General features: G+C 53.8%; 1 protein-coding gene across 3 annotated transcripts in view; it reads left to right on the top strand.

Annotated features, from left to right (window-relative positions):
• SCN10A (sodium voltage-gated channel alpha subunit 10) overlaps nucleotides 1–14,721 on the top strand; it is an 80,488-nt gene that overhangs the window by 56,479 nt on the left and 9,288 nt on the right. For all 3 annotated transcript variants that reach the window (XM_037014326.2, XM_037014325.2, XM_037014327.2), the window contains 8 exons: nucleotides 977–1,097; nucleotides 2,043–2,197; nucleotides 5,045–5,218; nucleotides 9,151–9,273; nucleotides 10,476–10,760; nucleotides 11,488–11,541; nucleotides 12,372–12,509; nucleotides 14,389–14,493. In XM_037014326.2, coding sequence (XP_036870221.2) covers nucleotides 977–1,097; nucleotides 2,043–2,197; nucleotides 5,045–5,218; nucleotides 9,151–9,273; nucleotides 10,476–10,760; nucleotides 11,488–11,541; nucleotides 12,372–12,509; nucleotides 14,389–14,493 — 1,155 coding nt within the window. The remainder of the gene's footprint in view (nucleotides 1–976; nucleotides 1,098–2,042; nucleotides 2,198–5,044; nucleotides 5,219–9,150; nucleotides 9,274–10,475; nucleotides 10,761–11,487; nucleotides 11,542–12,371; nucleotides 12,510–14,388; nucleotides 14,494–14,721) is intronic.

Here is a 14,721-nt window from a genome sequence, read left to right as displayed (position 1 = left end):
ACTGAACGGGAAGAAAAATCGGGGTTCAGGAATGTCTCATGGGGGTAAAAATAAACTCGGTGCTTTCATGACAAATCTTTAAAGAAAACAGGCTACAGGAGGAGAAGCATGTATAAAGATTTAGCGTCTTTAATAGCACTGTATTAAATTCAGGAATTTAACCTGACACCTAGCCACTAAGGGCTGAGCTCTGGGCTGGGCAAAGATAAGGGTGGCATTGGCATCATTTGTGCCCAAAGTTATCAAGCCCTTCAGCTGGAGGAATGTCAGCTGCTGGCTGTGTGCCCCTGGGCAAGGCCGACCACAGCAGGGGAAGATAAGAGGGCGGGCTGAGATGGGATTTCGGGGCCCCGGGTGAGCACCAGCTCTTGGTTCGGGCTGGGTAAGGGAGGCCACCTTCTGCACGTGGACACTGTTTCCAGCTGAGCATTCCTAGGACTCCATGGGCTAGTTTTCTCTACTGGATGTTTTTGGGACACAGCTGCAGGCTGTTTGCTTTGTTTTGGGTTTTGTTTTGGGTTTGCCCATGACCCTGGCCAGGGCGGGGCCTGGAAGTGACAGATGGGGACCCATCCACCATTCTGGTCCATTAGCCAAGCTATCAGGTTTACTAATATGAGAGCAGCCTCAATTCCTAATTGAATCCATCTGGAGACATTATAAGTCTGGAGCTGCCAGGAGGACGGCAGCCCCCACCCAGCATCGCTCCGTGATGAAATATTCAAATCCAGTGAGCGTTGAGAGCTTTTATGGGTGTAATTACAGTGTCTCAGGCCGTCGCCAGCACTCCATCAGGGGCCCAGAGGTTTAAAGCCTCGCATGGCTGATCCTCTGGGACTCTGCAGAGGGCATCACTGGGCCTCTGCTGGGATGCCATGGGGGGTGCAGCCCTGCATCTCAGAGCTGCAGGGACTGTAGGGGGACTCACTAGGCCCCTCGGAGAGCTGAGCTCACTGCCTGGGCCCCTGCCCTGCAGGGAGTGGACAGCACAAGCTCCTCAGAAGGCAGCACGGTGGACTGCTTGGATCCTGAGGCCCTGAGGAACCTCTCTGAGCTGGTGGATGACCTCAAAGTACCCGATGACTGCTTCACAGCAGGTAAAGGACAGCATGGCCCCCCTCCCGAGGATGTTACTTAAGGACAGGATCCAGTTCAGCAAGTGCCCAGGGACCTCTGTGTCCAGGGTCCTGGCCTGGGGTCCACAGGGGACAGATAAACAGGGCCCCCCAAGGCCTCACTCCAGGCTCATGGGACCAGCATCACACAGATGCCACCACTCGCAGCAGCGGGACCTGCACCTTACGTCCCCCAGACAGCAAACAGACATGGCGCCTGACGCATGGCCCAGAAAACACCACCCTGGATTATAAACCAGCTCATCTGAGGTTGAAAAGGGAAAAGGTAGTCACTGCCATAAACCCTCTTAGCTGGGGACACAAAGGACCCAGAGTGGGACCAGGATGAGTCTGTGTCCCTCAGTCTTCCGTGTAACCCTTAAAGGCAGAGGCTGCCTCTTATTCTTGTTTGTCCTCAAAGTTTGGATGGAGAGGCACCTTATACCCTCAATAGATATTTGGGCAATAAATGGTTATACATACAGTTTGCACTATGAAAGTAATTCTGGCCTTAGTGACAGAAAAGTAAAAGTTTTTTAAAAGGCAAACACAAAACACTTCATTGAGTTTCTAGTTCCACGTGACCCAGCTGGGCTGGACCCGGGCTCCTCCCAGCCATGGGGTGGCCCCTCAGTTGAGCACAGATTCTGGGCTCAGCCCCTCAGACACCACCAGGCTGGGACCCTGTGGCTTGTAAGGCTTCCAGAGATGGGTGGGCCTCAGGGTAGCCATGGGCATCATGTCAGATGGAAGACGGCTGGGGAGGTGAGAGGGACAGTGGAGGCCAGGGTGCTGAGAGGGGCCAGCTCCCCTCACCCCCCCAGGAGAGGCCTCCTTCCTAGTAGGGGGCCTTCCCTGCAAGACTGCAGCAGAAATGCTGCCCCTTTCCCAGGGGGATATCAGTCACTTCAGCCACACTCCCCACAGGCTGCATCCGCCACTGTCCCTGCTGCATAGTGAACACCACCGAGTTTCCGTGGGCCGTGGGCTGGCAGCTGCGCAAGACCTGCCACCGCATCGTGGAGCACAGCTGGTTCGAGAGCTTCATCATCTTTATGATCCTGCTCAGCAGCGGGTCTCTGGTAGGGGCCCTGGTGCCCACGGTCACCACAGGGGTCTCCCAAGCCCACGGGCTGAGGCTGCAGCAGCACATTGCCCCGGGCCCCAGCAGAAGGTCCCCATCTGTGTGGGGAGGAGAGCGGCAGCTCGGCAGCTCCTCTTGGCAGCGGGCACGGTGGCCCCTGAGGTCCCTGTTGTGGCCTGCGGAGCCTGGCTGCGAGCATTTCAAACAGTAGCTGCGTGCATCCACTCTGCAGATGACACTCAAAGGGCATTCAAGGATTTGTCCAAGGCTACCCAGTGTGTCAGTAAACCGGACTTTGCCCTCTGATCCCAAAGCCCCATCACTTTCCACCTGCTGGCCTCCCAAGCATGCTGGTCTTCTCTGAAGGCCTAGTACCGAGGTCCATCCTTCCTCACCATATCAAGCTGCTTGCAAATACTATTGCTTGCTCAAACTCAGCAGTCGTTACAGGCGCTTCTCAAAATGTATTCATGTAGGGAGCTTGTCAAAGTACAGGTTCTGGTTCAGCAGAACTCGCCTTTCCAGCAGGCTCCCCAGTGATCCTGATGCTGTCAGTCAAGAGACCACAGCTTTAATAACAAGGCTTTGCCTTGCGCAGAGATCCTGAGCCAGGAGACCCTTCTAAGCCCCTTGCCCCATGCTGGCTTTATGGGGCCAGGAAGGATACTGCCCTCTGTACCACGGCTCAGGCTCGCCACATGCTCTCAATCCATGTTCCCAGGGGACCAAGCATCCCAGCTGTCTGCAGTTTATGGATGAGGAAGTCACAGCCAGGACACACAACGGGCCTTGCCCAGGCTCCCAGCTAACCCTTTACAGGAGGGCTAGAGCCCCACCCTCCTGACTCACAGCTCCAAGTGTTTTCACCTGCCCTGCTCATGTGGCATTTTACTCCCAGAAAACAGTGGACTATCTGGGCACCCACTTGAATGCCAGATTTCCTGGGTGGGGGTGTGCCCATGGTGCTCAGGGTGCAGCCCCAGCCTTGACGAGGAGCAGAGGCAGGCACGATCAGTGAGAGGGGAGGAAAACTCAGCCGCAGTGGCACCCAGCCAAGGGTGAGCAGAGCATCAGGGAGCGGGGCTGGCCAGTGGCGTGGTGAGTGGAGAGGGGGCGGGGCTGTCCGAAGGTGCCCATTGCCAGCTCAGGGCGGTGACTGTCCACCTGGGGCAGCAGTGCTGGAGCAGGGCTGGGTGCAGAGGCTGCTGCACAGGGAGTAGGGAGTTGGGGGCTGGGCCCTGCTTTCTCCATCCCCAGCCTTCCCTCCCTCCTGTCCTGCTTGATGAGAACAGTGCCCACATTGGCTGTTGACTGGGTGCTTCCTGCTCACCTCTCTGGCTTGGGTCTCCCCATGGACTTCTCCCCTCTGCCCGCCCCAGCTGCTCCCCTCCTCCCAGCAGGGAGCTCAGATCCTGCACCAGCTGCTGGCCCCTCACCTCCCTCTCCTTCCCCAAGGGATTGAACAGGCAGGCACCAAGTTTAGCCTTCCTTACGCTTTTACTCTGCATACTTTTAAAAGATAAAATGAGTTTTCATCTGGCAAAGTGCAAAAAAAAGACTTGGAAATTATGGGAAATGCAAAGAAAAAAACATTACACATTTTCTTATCACTCAAAGAGAATCTCACTTTGAAACATTTTGGCGTGTGTTCTTCCCACCTTCCTTAAGCGTATAATACATAAATATTACAGCGCTGCAGCCACACTACGCATTCTGCAGCCCCTCGGCGAGCCCGCTCCTCCTACCCCATGAAGGGCAGCAGGGCATCTCATCACAGGAATGTGCCCTAATTCGCTTAAGCAATCCCTGTGTTTACTTGTGGTGGTCGCTGCCCTCCCTCTGTGTTCTCCTGGAGTCTGGCTCATCTCCCCTCTTCAGGCTGGAAGCAGAAGGGAAGCAGGGTGCTTGCACAGCCGGCCTCATGGGAGGCAGGACAGAATGGGAAGGCGCTGGGAAAGGGTGTCCCCACAGCTGGACCCCATGGGAGCTCTAAAGCCTAAAGGGCTCACAGAGTGGCCCCATCCCGAGGCCGAGGGCCCTGGGACAGGCAGTCTGGGCGGCAGGCTGCCTCCGAGCGGCACACCACCACCTGCAGGCAGGCAGTCCCCTGCAGCCCCAGGAGGCTTGTGGATGGGCCAACACCCCAGCAGCCCAGCACAGGCATGCCAGCCCCTTCAACATGGTCTGGGGGGGCACCCAGAGCATCTAGTGTCTTGGAGATATATTTTCAAAAGCACAATTGCTGGGTTCCTAAAACCTTAGATCATATCACCACCTTGGCTTCCAGAAAGCCTGAACTGGTTTTCACTCCCCCAACCCAACCAAGGACAAAAGCAGCACCCCCCACAGCCTCAGCAACCCTGGGCACCCCCACCCATCATTTTCATCTTCACCATCTGATAACAGGAAATGGCATCTTCTTTCCATTTGAATTTCCTTGATTACCGGTGAGATGGACCATTCCTGTCAGAGTCCTCTGCTGATTCTTAATTCCGCTTTTGTGAACATACTTTGATGTTTTTATTGTTAAACCAAGACTCTGTTAGATCCCTTTGGTTCACTTCCAAACCCTCTTGGAGAAAGTTTCCTTCCCCACTTGCATTCAGCTCCCCTGCAAAGTACAGGCAGGGCTGTGTGTCCCCACTGGCTCCAAGGATGTCCTACTTGGAACCCCACAGGCTCCTGTGCCACCCAACCTTACCTCCCCAGAACAAAGAACACAAAACCGTACGGGCAGGCTGGCCACACGAGCTTACCCAGGGCCGAGGCAGGGCTGCTGGGACCCTCCCTGCCCCTGGGCCCCAAGCCATGGGTCCAGGCACCGGCCGTCTCTCCCTCCTCCCAGGCCTTCGAAGACTACTACCTTGACCAGAAGCCCACGGTGCAGGCCTTGCTCGAGTACACAGACAGGGTGTTCACGTTCATCTTCGTGCTGGAGATGCTGCTCAAGTGGGTGGCCTACGGCTTCACAAATTACTTCACCAACGCCTGGTGCTGGCTGGACTTCCTCATTGTGAATGTGAGTGGCTCAGTGGGCACACGTGGGGCTTGGGGTCACCTCTGATTGCTGGCTGCCCCTAGAGAAAGGAAGCATGGAGGCCTGACCTCAAGGGCGACTGCAAAGAAATGTCTCGAGCACTCAACAAGGGTCTGAGAATCTGAGAATAGCCCTGCACATGTGAATGGGATGTGATGGGAAGGCCACGTGGTCTGTGATTCTGGCCCAGTGGACCCTCAGATGTGCCTGCAGCTTCTAGGCTTCCGTCCGAAAGACCCCTTACTGCCCCCTGTACTTCACACCCAAAGCAAGCTGACAGCGAGGCTCTCAGGGTCTTACGGCCTTGATTCCCTGATGGGGCCTCTGGCCAAAGGCAGCACAGAGACTGCCCGCTGCTGACTCCATGGTCCTCACTTTACAATCACCTGGGGAGCTCTTTAGAATGCAATGAGCAAACGCTACTATTCCAGAGACTCAGATCCGCCCAGTCCTGGGGGAGTCCAGGCATCGGTACCTTGTAAAAGCTCCCGGGCATGTCCAGTGTGAGAACCACTGAGCTTACACCACTAGCTTCTCCCCAGGGGCACGAAATGGGATGGGGAGGTGTCAACCCGGAGCACATGTGTCCAGACCCTCACTGGCCCGGGCAGCAAGGGATTCAGCCAGTGCCTCCCCACATTGGACCTGTGATTTCCTCAGCAGACTTCCTGAGAGCCTTCCTGGCCCCCAAGCCAGGATCTGTCCCTCTTCCTAACCACCACCATCTACCCTCTCTGTCCAGGCCTTGGCCCTCTTGGCTTAGCAGGATGGCTGCCTCCTGGACTCATGACCATGCAACCAAGGGTCCCTACATGCAGGGGTGGACCAGCTTGCCTTTGCCTCCCATATTCCAGCAGCCCAGCACTCAGGCCTACACATCAGAGGTGGCAGGAAATGTGTCTGTGCATGGGGCTGCCTCCCAAATCTGGGAAGCTTGGTGCCCAGCACGGGGCATCCTGTTCAGTCCCCTGTGCACTCGGCTCTCTCTCCCAACACCAATGTATGGGCAGCATCAGGGTGTGCCACAGGGATTGGCTGTGAGGCCTGAAATGTGAGTCCGATGATCCTTTTGTGTCTGAAGTAATTATCCATAGATGAAGGGAGAATGTTTTATTCTGGCTACCCACTCCTGTAGGGGCACACTCACTGCTACCTGGCAGGTCTCACTAGTTTCAGCTCTGATCTCCTTAGGTGGCCACCTGCTCACGCCATCCATCCTCCAGCTAATCCTTCCTTCTGACCCTCCTTCCTCCATCCATACCAGCCCTCCACCCTTCATTTTTCTCTCCTTCCAAGCATCCACTCATCTTTACTCCTTCCACTGGCCTCTCCAAAGTCATCTCCCTCCCTGCTTTCCTCCATTCTCACACTTGTCCCTCCACCCATTTGTTTTTCCTAACCTTCCTTCCATCCATCCATCACTCGTTTCTTTGCCTTTCTCTCTCTCTGTCTTTTGAGTCATCTTTCTAAGTGTCTAGTCATCTAATCTATTCACTCATTCACATGCATTCCATCTAAGCCTTCTTCTGCCCACTCATTCTTCCATCTTTCTATTCTCCCTTTAACCCATCCATCTATCCTTCTTTCCCTTTACCCTTCTGTCCATTCATCCCTTTGCCTTCCATCCATCCACCAACCCATCCATCCATCCACTCCCCATTCATCCACCCATAATCCATTCATCCATTCACCCATCCACCCATCATCTCTCCATCCATTCAACTTCCCATCCATATATCCACCAATCCAACTGTCTATCCCTCCATCCATCCATCCATCCATCCATCCATCCATCCATCCATCCATAATCCATCAGGCAACCAGTCATCCACCCCTCTATCCACCCACCGATCCAACCATCCACCCATCATCTATCCATCCATCCATCCATCCATCCATCCATCAGTCATTTTACCCCACCTACCCCACCTGTTCGTCTGTCCATCCCATCCGTCCACTATTCCATGCATCAATATTTTATCCTTCCTTTGCTTGTTCCCTTTCATCTTTCCTTTCAACTCTCTATCCTATCCATCTGTATCCTTTAGTCCATTCTTCTGTCCAGCATCCTTCGACCTTCCATCCAAATGTTTTTCCTTCTTTCTTTCCATTCATTCATCCCAACATGCTTCTACCTTTTCTTCAATTTATCACATGTTTATCGATAACTACTGAGCATAGGATTGTTGAGAAATAAGAAACATTTCTCCCTAAGAAGCCAAGAAATAAAACTCCCTATATTTGGAGTTTAAACTTTAATCTTCCAGAAAATCTGCCACAGACAGAACTACATATACTATAAGAAAGGATGTGGTAATCATTGCTGGAAATAACTAGTGTCTGAGGGACACAGAGACCTGAGCCTGCTTCCACTCTGCTGGCAGGGTGGTTGGGAAGGCTTCACACAGGAGGTGGCATTAGGGCTTAAGATGAACAAGAACAATGAGGTACAAAAAGGACTTGGGGGGCAGTTGTAATTAAAGGATGACCCTGAGCAAAGGCACAGACACAGGTACATTAGGGAGCGATTTGATTTGGGTGGAGTGTAATGGTGGAATACGACTAGAAAAGTAGGCTGTTGCCATATAATACAGGCAAAGGAGAACTTATCCTGAGGGTGATAAAGCCCCAGTGAAGGTTGGGAGTAAGGGATGTGATCACCATTGAATTTGTAGTGGAGAATGGGTGGGATGGATGCAGCACTGGGGCCTAGAGACCAGTTGAGAGGCCAATGGCCTGAGGAGGGCAAGTGGAAGTGGGCTTGGGTGGGAGGGCTTTGGTGGAGGGGCCCAGCTCCGCTTGCCCCAAGTGCAGAGCTAGTACATGAGGCAAACTGCCCAGGCGTCCAGCAAGACTGGGCAGAGTCCAGCACATAACTGGCCCCAACCTCCCTGCCCTCAGTCAGCCAGGCCACCAGGTGCCACCTGCTGATGTCTCGAGCCAACATGGATGAAGGGAGGGGCTCCCCATTCGGAGAACAGGCATGGTTTAAGGCTGTAGCCCCCAAATGTAAGCCCACCCTTTCTGAAGTTGGTGTACATGCTATCCCCACCTAGCTGCCAGGACAAGCTAAGCCTGAATTCAGCCCACCAGGCATTGTGCTTCTGGGGTCTCCCAGGATGGGGTCTCCAGCAAGCTCAAGACTGTGAGTCTGGTATCTCCCTGGCACCTTCGAATTTCCTAGGGTGTGTGACCAGTTTTCCTTGCCCATTTGTGTCCTTTGCAGTCCTTAGTTCAACAGTTTAAAAAGTGAAAAAGTGGCAGACAACAGAGGCTCATGATGTTGTCGTCACGGCTCAGCCATCTGTCTGGACTGACCTCACAGACCCAGCCAGGCACTCTTCCCCAAGAACTGCAGAGCCTCGGACCTCAGAGTCCTCTTAGCCTGACTTCCACATTTTATAAAGTGTGGAAGAATGACCTGGACTAACCCAAGGTCACAAAAACAGGGGTCGGGAGGGAACTAGACTGCTCTCACCCAGACTGGGGCTCTTCCACACCCCTTTTCTGAGCAGATACTATTGGGTCTCTATTGATAATCCTCCAAGCAGTTTTTTTACAAAGGTCATCTTCTTTCCACATCTCTGAAGGTCATTTGAAATTTTGACTGGTGCCCCTACAGGGGAAAGGGAGGGTTGATTTAATACAGTGGGAGCTGGACTGCCTGCATACTAGGGGCAGGCAAGGTGAGAGACTGAGTTTATCTAGCCCACAGGCTCAGATAGTTAATGAAAGACATTTTAACAAAAGGCAAGGGATTGGACTCTGTAGACCCCCCACTGGAGTCCAGAGAAAGGTGGGAGCCAGGACAGTGGCTTAGACAGAGGAGGGGGTGGGAGGGATTTCCTGTCTCCTCCCACCAGGACAGCCTTTCTGGAGCCCACAGGGCACTCTTGCTGTCTACCTGCACTCAGATCTCGCTGACAAGCCTCATAGCAAAGACCCTGCAGTATTCTGATGTGGCGTCCATCAAAGCCCTTCGGACCCTCCGCGCCCTGCGGCCACTGCGGGCTCTGTCTCGATTCGAAGGCATGCGGGTGAGACCTGTCTGCAAACTGTTCTGTCTGCAGCCTTGTCCCCTCCCTGTGTGTCCTCCAGGCCACCCTACAGGTGGGTCCCTGCTCCCCACTCCCTGCTGGGACTTAGCATGCTGCAGTGCCCTGACCCTTCTAGTTCTCCTTCAGGTCCCTCTGTGAGCTCGCTCCCAGCTCCCCTCAAACCTCATGTCCACCAGGACTCAGACCTCGCTCTGTCCTGCTCTCATGCGGTGGTCCTGCTTCAGGCTTCGCACAAATCTTAGCTCAATCTCCCCACCCTGGCTCTGTCCTTACTGTCAAAACCTCTGAACTTCCCAAGTTCTTCATCCTTCCATGACAAGGGAGCCTCTCCTCAGACCCTCCACTTAGGTGCAGTGACAGCATCAGCTCAGCCCCCAGCCACCCCGCCCAGAACACATCTGTCTCTGACCTCACACTGCCATGGGGTCCTGCCCACTTTTCTCTTTCATCCCTCCCTTTCTGCACCCACCACTACAGCCTCCACCTGTCCTCGCTGTCTTCCTCAGGATGGAGTGCTCTCAAGCCCAGCTCTTGAATTATGAGATAAAAGGGACGGCTAACCCCTTCCTCATAATTACAAAAGCCTCCTGGTACAGAAAGAGTCTTGGCTTTCTCCCACTGGTGACTCAAAGAAGACGTCAAATCTGCAAACACAAAGCGGACTTTAAAAATTAACCTGTTCCTTTACAAACGCTAGGAGCTTACAATGGAAATAGTTTGAGATTTATTTTATCTCTGAGTTGCTGACTTACAGGAAAAGCAAGGTCATGAATAGTGCATATGGATTTAGGTTTCGGCTGATTCTTGACCCAAGCACACTTCAAGCTGTATCTTGTGGGTGGTATTTAAAGAGAACAAAGCCACGCTCTAGAGGTCTGCATACACAACACACACTCACACCCCTGCATGAGCATGTGTGCACTTGTGAACTCATCATCTCCTCACTCTGAAGAAAGACACTCACACCTGCCCTGAATGAAATTCAGGGAAAAGGTCTAAACTCTCCTGCTGCCCAGTGTCTCATCTTCCAAGACTGAATTAGTGCACCAGTTAACCCACTTTTCTGGCTGCTTCTGAAGGCCGCTGGCTCAAGAAACAGCCAGAGAGAGCTTAGGAAAAAGAGGAATCCAGCAAGGAGGGTGGGCCTTGGAGGGGTTCCATGTGCCTTTGTGTCCCCCCAGGTGGTGGTGGATGCCCTGGTGGGTGCCATCCCGTCCATCATGAATGTCCTCCTTGTCTGCCTCATCTTCTGGCTCATCTTCAGCATCATGGGTGTAAACCTCTTCGCAGGGAGGTTTGGGAGGTGCATCAACCACACCGAGGGAGGATTTTCTCTTTTGCCTTCATCTGTTGTGAATAACAAGACTGAGTGTGAAAATCAAAACTACACTGGCAGCTTCTTCTGGGTCAATGTGAAGGTCAACTTTGACAATGTTGCAATGGGTTACCTCGCACTTCTGCAGGTGGTGAGTCCTGAGATCAGCGTGTCTCTTCCTTGGGCTGCTTGACAATGCGGATGGTCTAGAGTCTCCCAGAAGACACTATATAGACACTTTGCAAGGGGTAGCACTCAGTGTGAGCTGCAATCATTCCCTATTCCTGTAGACTACGGCATGAGGCTGGGGGGCCTTCTGGTGGGTGTGTTCTCACAGCGGTGCAAGGAGACAAGTGTGGGCCAGCAGAGCAGAGCAGAGCAAAGAGTGGGCCCGCTACGGAGATGTGTCAGGTGATGACTTAGAATTCTCTGCTTGTCTAGAATAGATGCGGTATAACCACATGTTCAGTCTTCTGCTGTAAATCACCTCCTAGAGGGTGAGGACCATGTTCCAGAGCCACTGTAATGATCAGTAATGCTGGTGACATGCCATCAAGCACTTTGACACTTTATTCACTCATTCATTCATCCCTTGTGTCCATCCACCTATTCATTCATCCTCCATTCATTCAAGTGTTGATGCAGTTGCTTGTACAATTGTCACACACAGTTACCAGAGCCCTGCATTCCACCATATGTTCATCCAATAGTCGTTGAGTAGCCGTGGCATACCAGGCACTGTGTTCAGCCCTGGGGAAATACTGAGAACTGGCTTCAGGGGGCCCAGGGTCTGTGAGAAAAGCAGACAAATAAGTTAATCAGCACAGAGCCCAAAGTAGGCAGAGGGCAGACACCAAGTGGCCTCTGCTTGTTTCCAGGCAACCTTTAAAGGCTGGATGGACATCATGTATGCGGCGGTGGATTCCCGAGATGTGAGTCTGCCCACTGGGCCTGCTGCCTTCACCTGAGAGCCTCCAGGCCACCTGAAGGGGGTGTGTGGCCTTGGCCCCAGAAGGGTCATTTGCCCAGCTTCCTGGCATGTCCCTCCCTAGAGCAGCACCCAGCTGGGCCTCTGTTGGACATTCAAGCCAGCCTCACCCATCCCTCTTCCACACACACTCCCCAGGCTTTTTAACCAATTCCTCTGCTCATCAGTGAGGAAAAATCAGATATCCCCAGACCTGTGGGAGGGCACCCTGGGCAGAGGCAGGCAGGGTGGGAGCTAGGACAAAGGGGCATCTGATGGCAGGACAGGGCAATTCAGGTGCCACCCTGGCAGCCAAGTGGGGCAGATGGGTGCCTCCCATGGTGGACACACTGCCGATGCCCTTGCCCCCATGCCCTCAGCCCACCTCTGAGTCTGTAGGAACTGCTTTCCGATTGTCTCTCTGGCATTTGACTCTCCTCAAGGCCCCCCAGCCTGCTGGCAGCCCCTCCCAATGGTAGGGGGTGAAGGTCCCCAGGGCAGCCCTCATGGATCACTTCTGGGGGCCTGTAGATCAATGCACCACCTCACGGGGTCCCCCTGGAGGGACAGTTCCAAGGTGCCACATGGCTCATTAGAAGCCCAGTGGATGGAGCTCCAGCTGCCCACAGTGATGGCCTGCCTCATAGCACCCCATTTTGCCCCCCCCAACCAACCCTCATTCCTGCTTCCTGGGATCACCTCCCAAATAAACCACCTGCTCCCAGGGCCTTGTCTCGGGATCCCTCCGGGGTGAACACACACGGAGACACCCCCTGGCCACCTTGCCCTTCACAGGTGAACTTTCAGCCCAAGTGGGAGGAGAACTTGTACATGTACTTGTACTTTGTCATCTTCATCATTTTCGGCGGCTTCTTCACACTCAATCTGTTCGTCGGGGTCATAATTGACAACTTCAATCAACAGAAAAGAAAGATAAGTGGGGTTCAGGTGTTCCTGCAACAGTGATGAATCTTAGACTTTCCGTCCCAGCCTCATGACCACAGCCAGCACTCCTTGCAGCCCTCAGGCCTGACCCGGAGTCCAGTTTTGGCCTTTAACATCAACACGGACCTTTGCCCCCTGACGGTAGCCCTCACTCCCATCTGGGGTCCGGAGCCCTGCCTGGGCTCCCTCCCCCACCCGTAGCCGCGTGGTGTTCCCAGCTGGAACCGGGTGTTTTGGCTGTGCCCCAGGTGACCCTTGAGAAAAATCAGCAGGGAAATAAAGGGCTCCAGCACTTACTGCCTCTGTCTGGCGCCCTGATCCCAAGCTCTGAGTCAGGACCCTCCAGAAGGGCCAGAACCCCAGTGTTGACAGAACCCCAGCCTTCCTTGGGATAAGGGAAAGACCCTTGCCTCCACAGGGCTGACTTTTGGGGGTAGATAGGACCCCGTTTGAGCCCTGGGAGAAAAGAAGTCATATGGGTAAGCCATAACATGGCAGTGAGAGAGCAGCATGGTTTCGGCATCATAGGATCCTGGGCTCGCATTCCCCATTCAACCACCCACTGGATGGCTCACCCTGGCCATTTGCTAAACCTCTCTGAGCCTCAGTTTTCTCATCCATTCAGTGGGGCTGATAATCCTACTCCCAGATTCTGATGAGAGGCAGGTAAAACCCTGCAGAGGAAGCCCCTGGTTTAGGTGGGACACACAGTAAGCCCTGGAAAAACAGTGTTACTATTACCACTTAGGGTATGTGTCCAATGGCACAGGTGTCCCACCAGCAGGAAACTGTTGGCCAGAGCCCTGGGTGTGAGAAGTGGGCAGCCCTTCTCTACCCCACAAAGACACCTGTGAAGTGCTGAGCAGTGTCACAGGTGCCCTAGAGGACTTTGAGACCATCCAAGCAATCCCTTCTCCCATTTTACAGATGGGGAGCTGCCATGTTAAGTGACAGTGAGATAAGCCAGTGATCATGTAGAGGCAAGAAGCTGTCTCTGCTGCCCCCTTGGCCAGACTTTACAGTGTGACCCCACTTACTGCCTGCCAGCCTTCTGCCCCTGCCTCCATCCCCACAAGATGTTTCTCCCAGGAAGCCCTGTATGTCCACAAATGTCCTGAAATGTCCTATCAAAGCCCACAGATCTCACCCTATTTCCCCAGCATTGGCAGTGACTGATTCACACACACATACTAATGAAATATGAGGCTTTCCCCTTCTGTCAGGAAGCAAGATGTGAGGACTTGAGAGGAAATCCAGAAGGACCTTAAAGAAAGCCCAAGGCTCAAGGAGGAACACTCCGTCAGTGGTGGGGTCCTGGCACTGAGCAGAGCAGCAGGGGGTGGTCCAACTGTCAAGGCATTTAGCGAGGCAGTCACAGTCCTCTGCAGACCTCATGTAAGGCAGTGACTGCCCTTAGCTCTTCCTCTGCTGAGTGGAATGTGGGGGCTGTGTCCAGGGCTTTGCTCCAGAGAGCTCTGAGGGAAGCTCCTATCCTGGCAGAGTCTGGGGTTCTAGAAGCCTAATAAATTTGGCCTGGAACAAGAGGGCTGGATTCAAGGCCCAGAATTGAACTGATACATATCTTCTCCTTGGGTTCTGCTCTCACACCCTCCCTGCCCTCTGTCAGGCAGCATCTCCCGGTTCCTGGAGCAGAGAAACAGGCTTTGTTCCTGAGACCAGGTTGGGAGTCAGAGCTGGGCTCAGTCCCTCCTGTGTCACAGGTGTGCACCTGTGCAGGACACTCCTTGCTCCCGGCCTTGACATGTTGCTCTGCAGAGAGGGGAAAGGGCCAAGATTCTCTGATTTCCACATCCCTGGGGTTTGCTGTCACTTTAATGACGGTGGTGCATATATTGTCCCTCTGCACTTAGGGGGCCAGGACATCTTCATGACAGAGGAGCAGAAAAAGTACTACAACGCCATGAAGAAGCTGGGCTCCAAGAAGCCGCAGAAGCCCATCCCACGGCCCCTGGTGAGCCAGCACTTCCTCTAGCCCAGCATGTCTGGAAATCCATGCTGCCAGCCTGTCCTGTGCTGGGTGGGGTCCGGCCAGTGCTCTGTGGAGGAGGGCATCTAGGCTGGGTTTGGGAATGAGGTAATGAGAGTTCCTAGCCCAGGGAATAAGAAGTCTAGAAGAAGCAGCTCTGGTCTTTGGAGTGACCGTGTTTCCTACACGCACTCCAGAAAGACGTGCTTAGGG

The sequence above is a fragment of the Manis javanica genome, chromosome 15 (genome assembly GCF_040802235.1).
Source record: "Manis javanica isolate MJ-LG chromosome 15, MJ_LKY, whole genome shotgun sequence".
Classification (NCBI taxonomy): domain Eukaryota; kingdom Metazoa; phylum Chordata; class Mammalia; order Pholidota; family Manidae; genus Manis; species Manis javanica.
The sequence above is the reverse complement of the archived record's forward strand: the minus strand, read 5'-3'. Positions and strand labels throughout refer to the sequence as shown.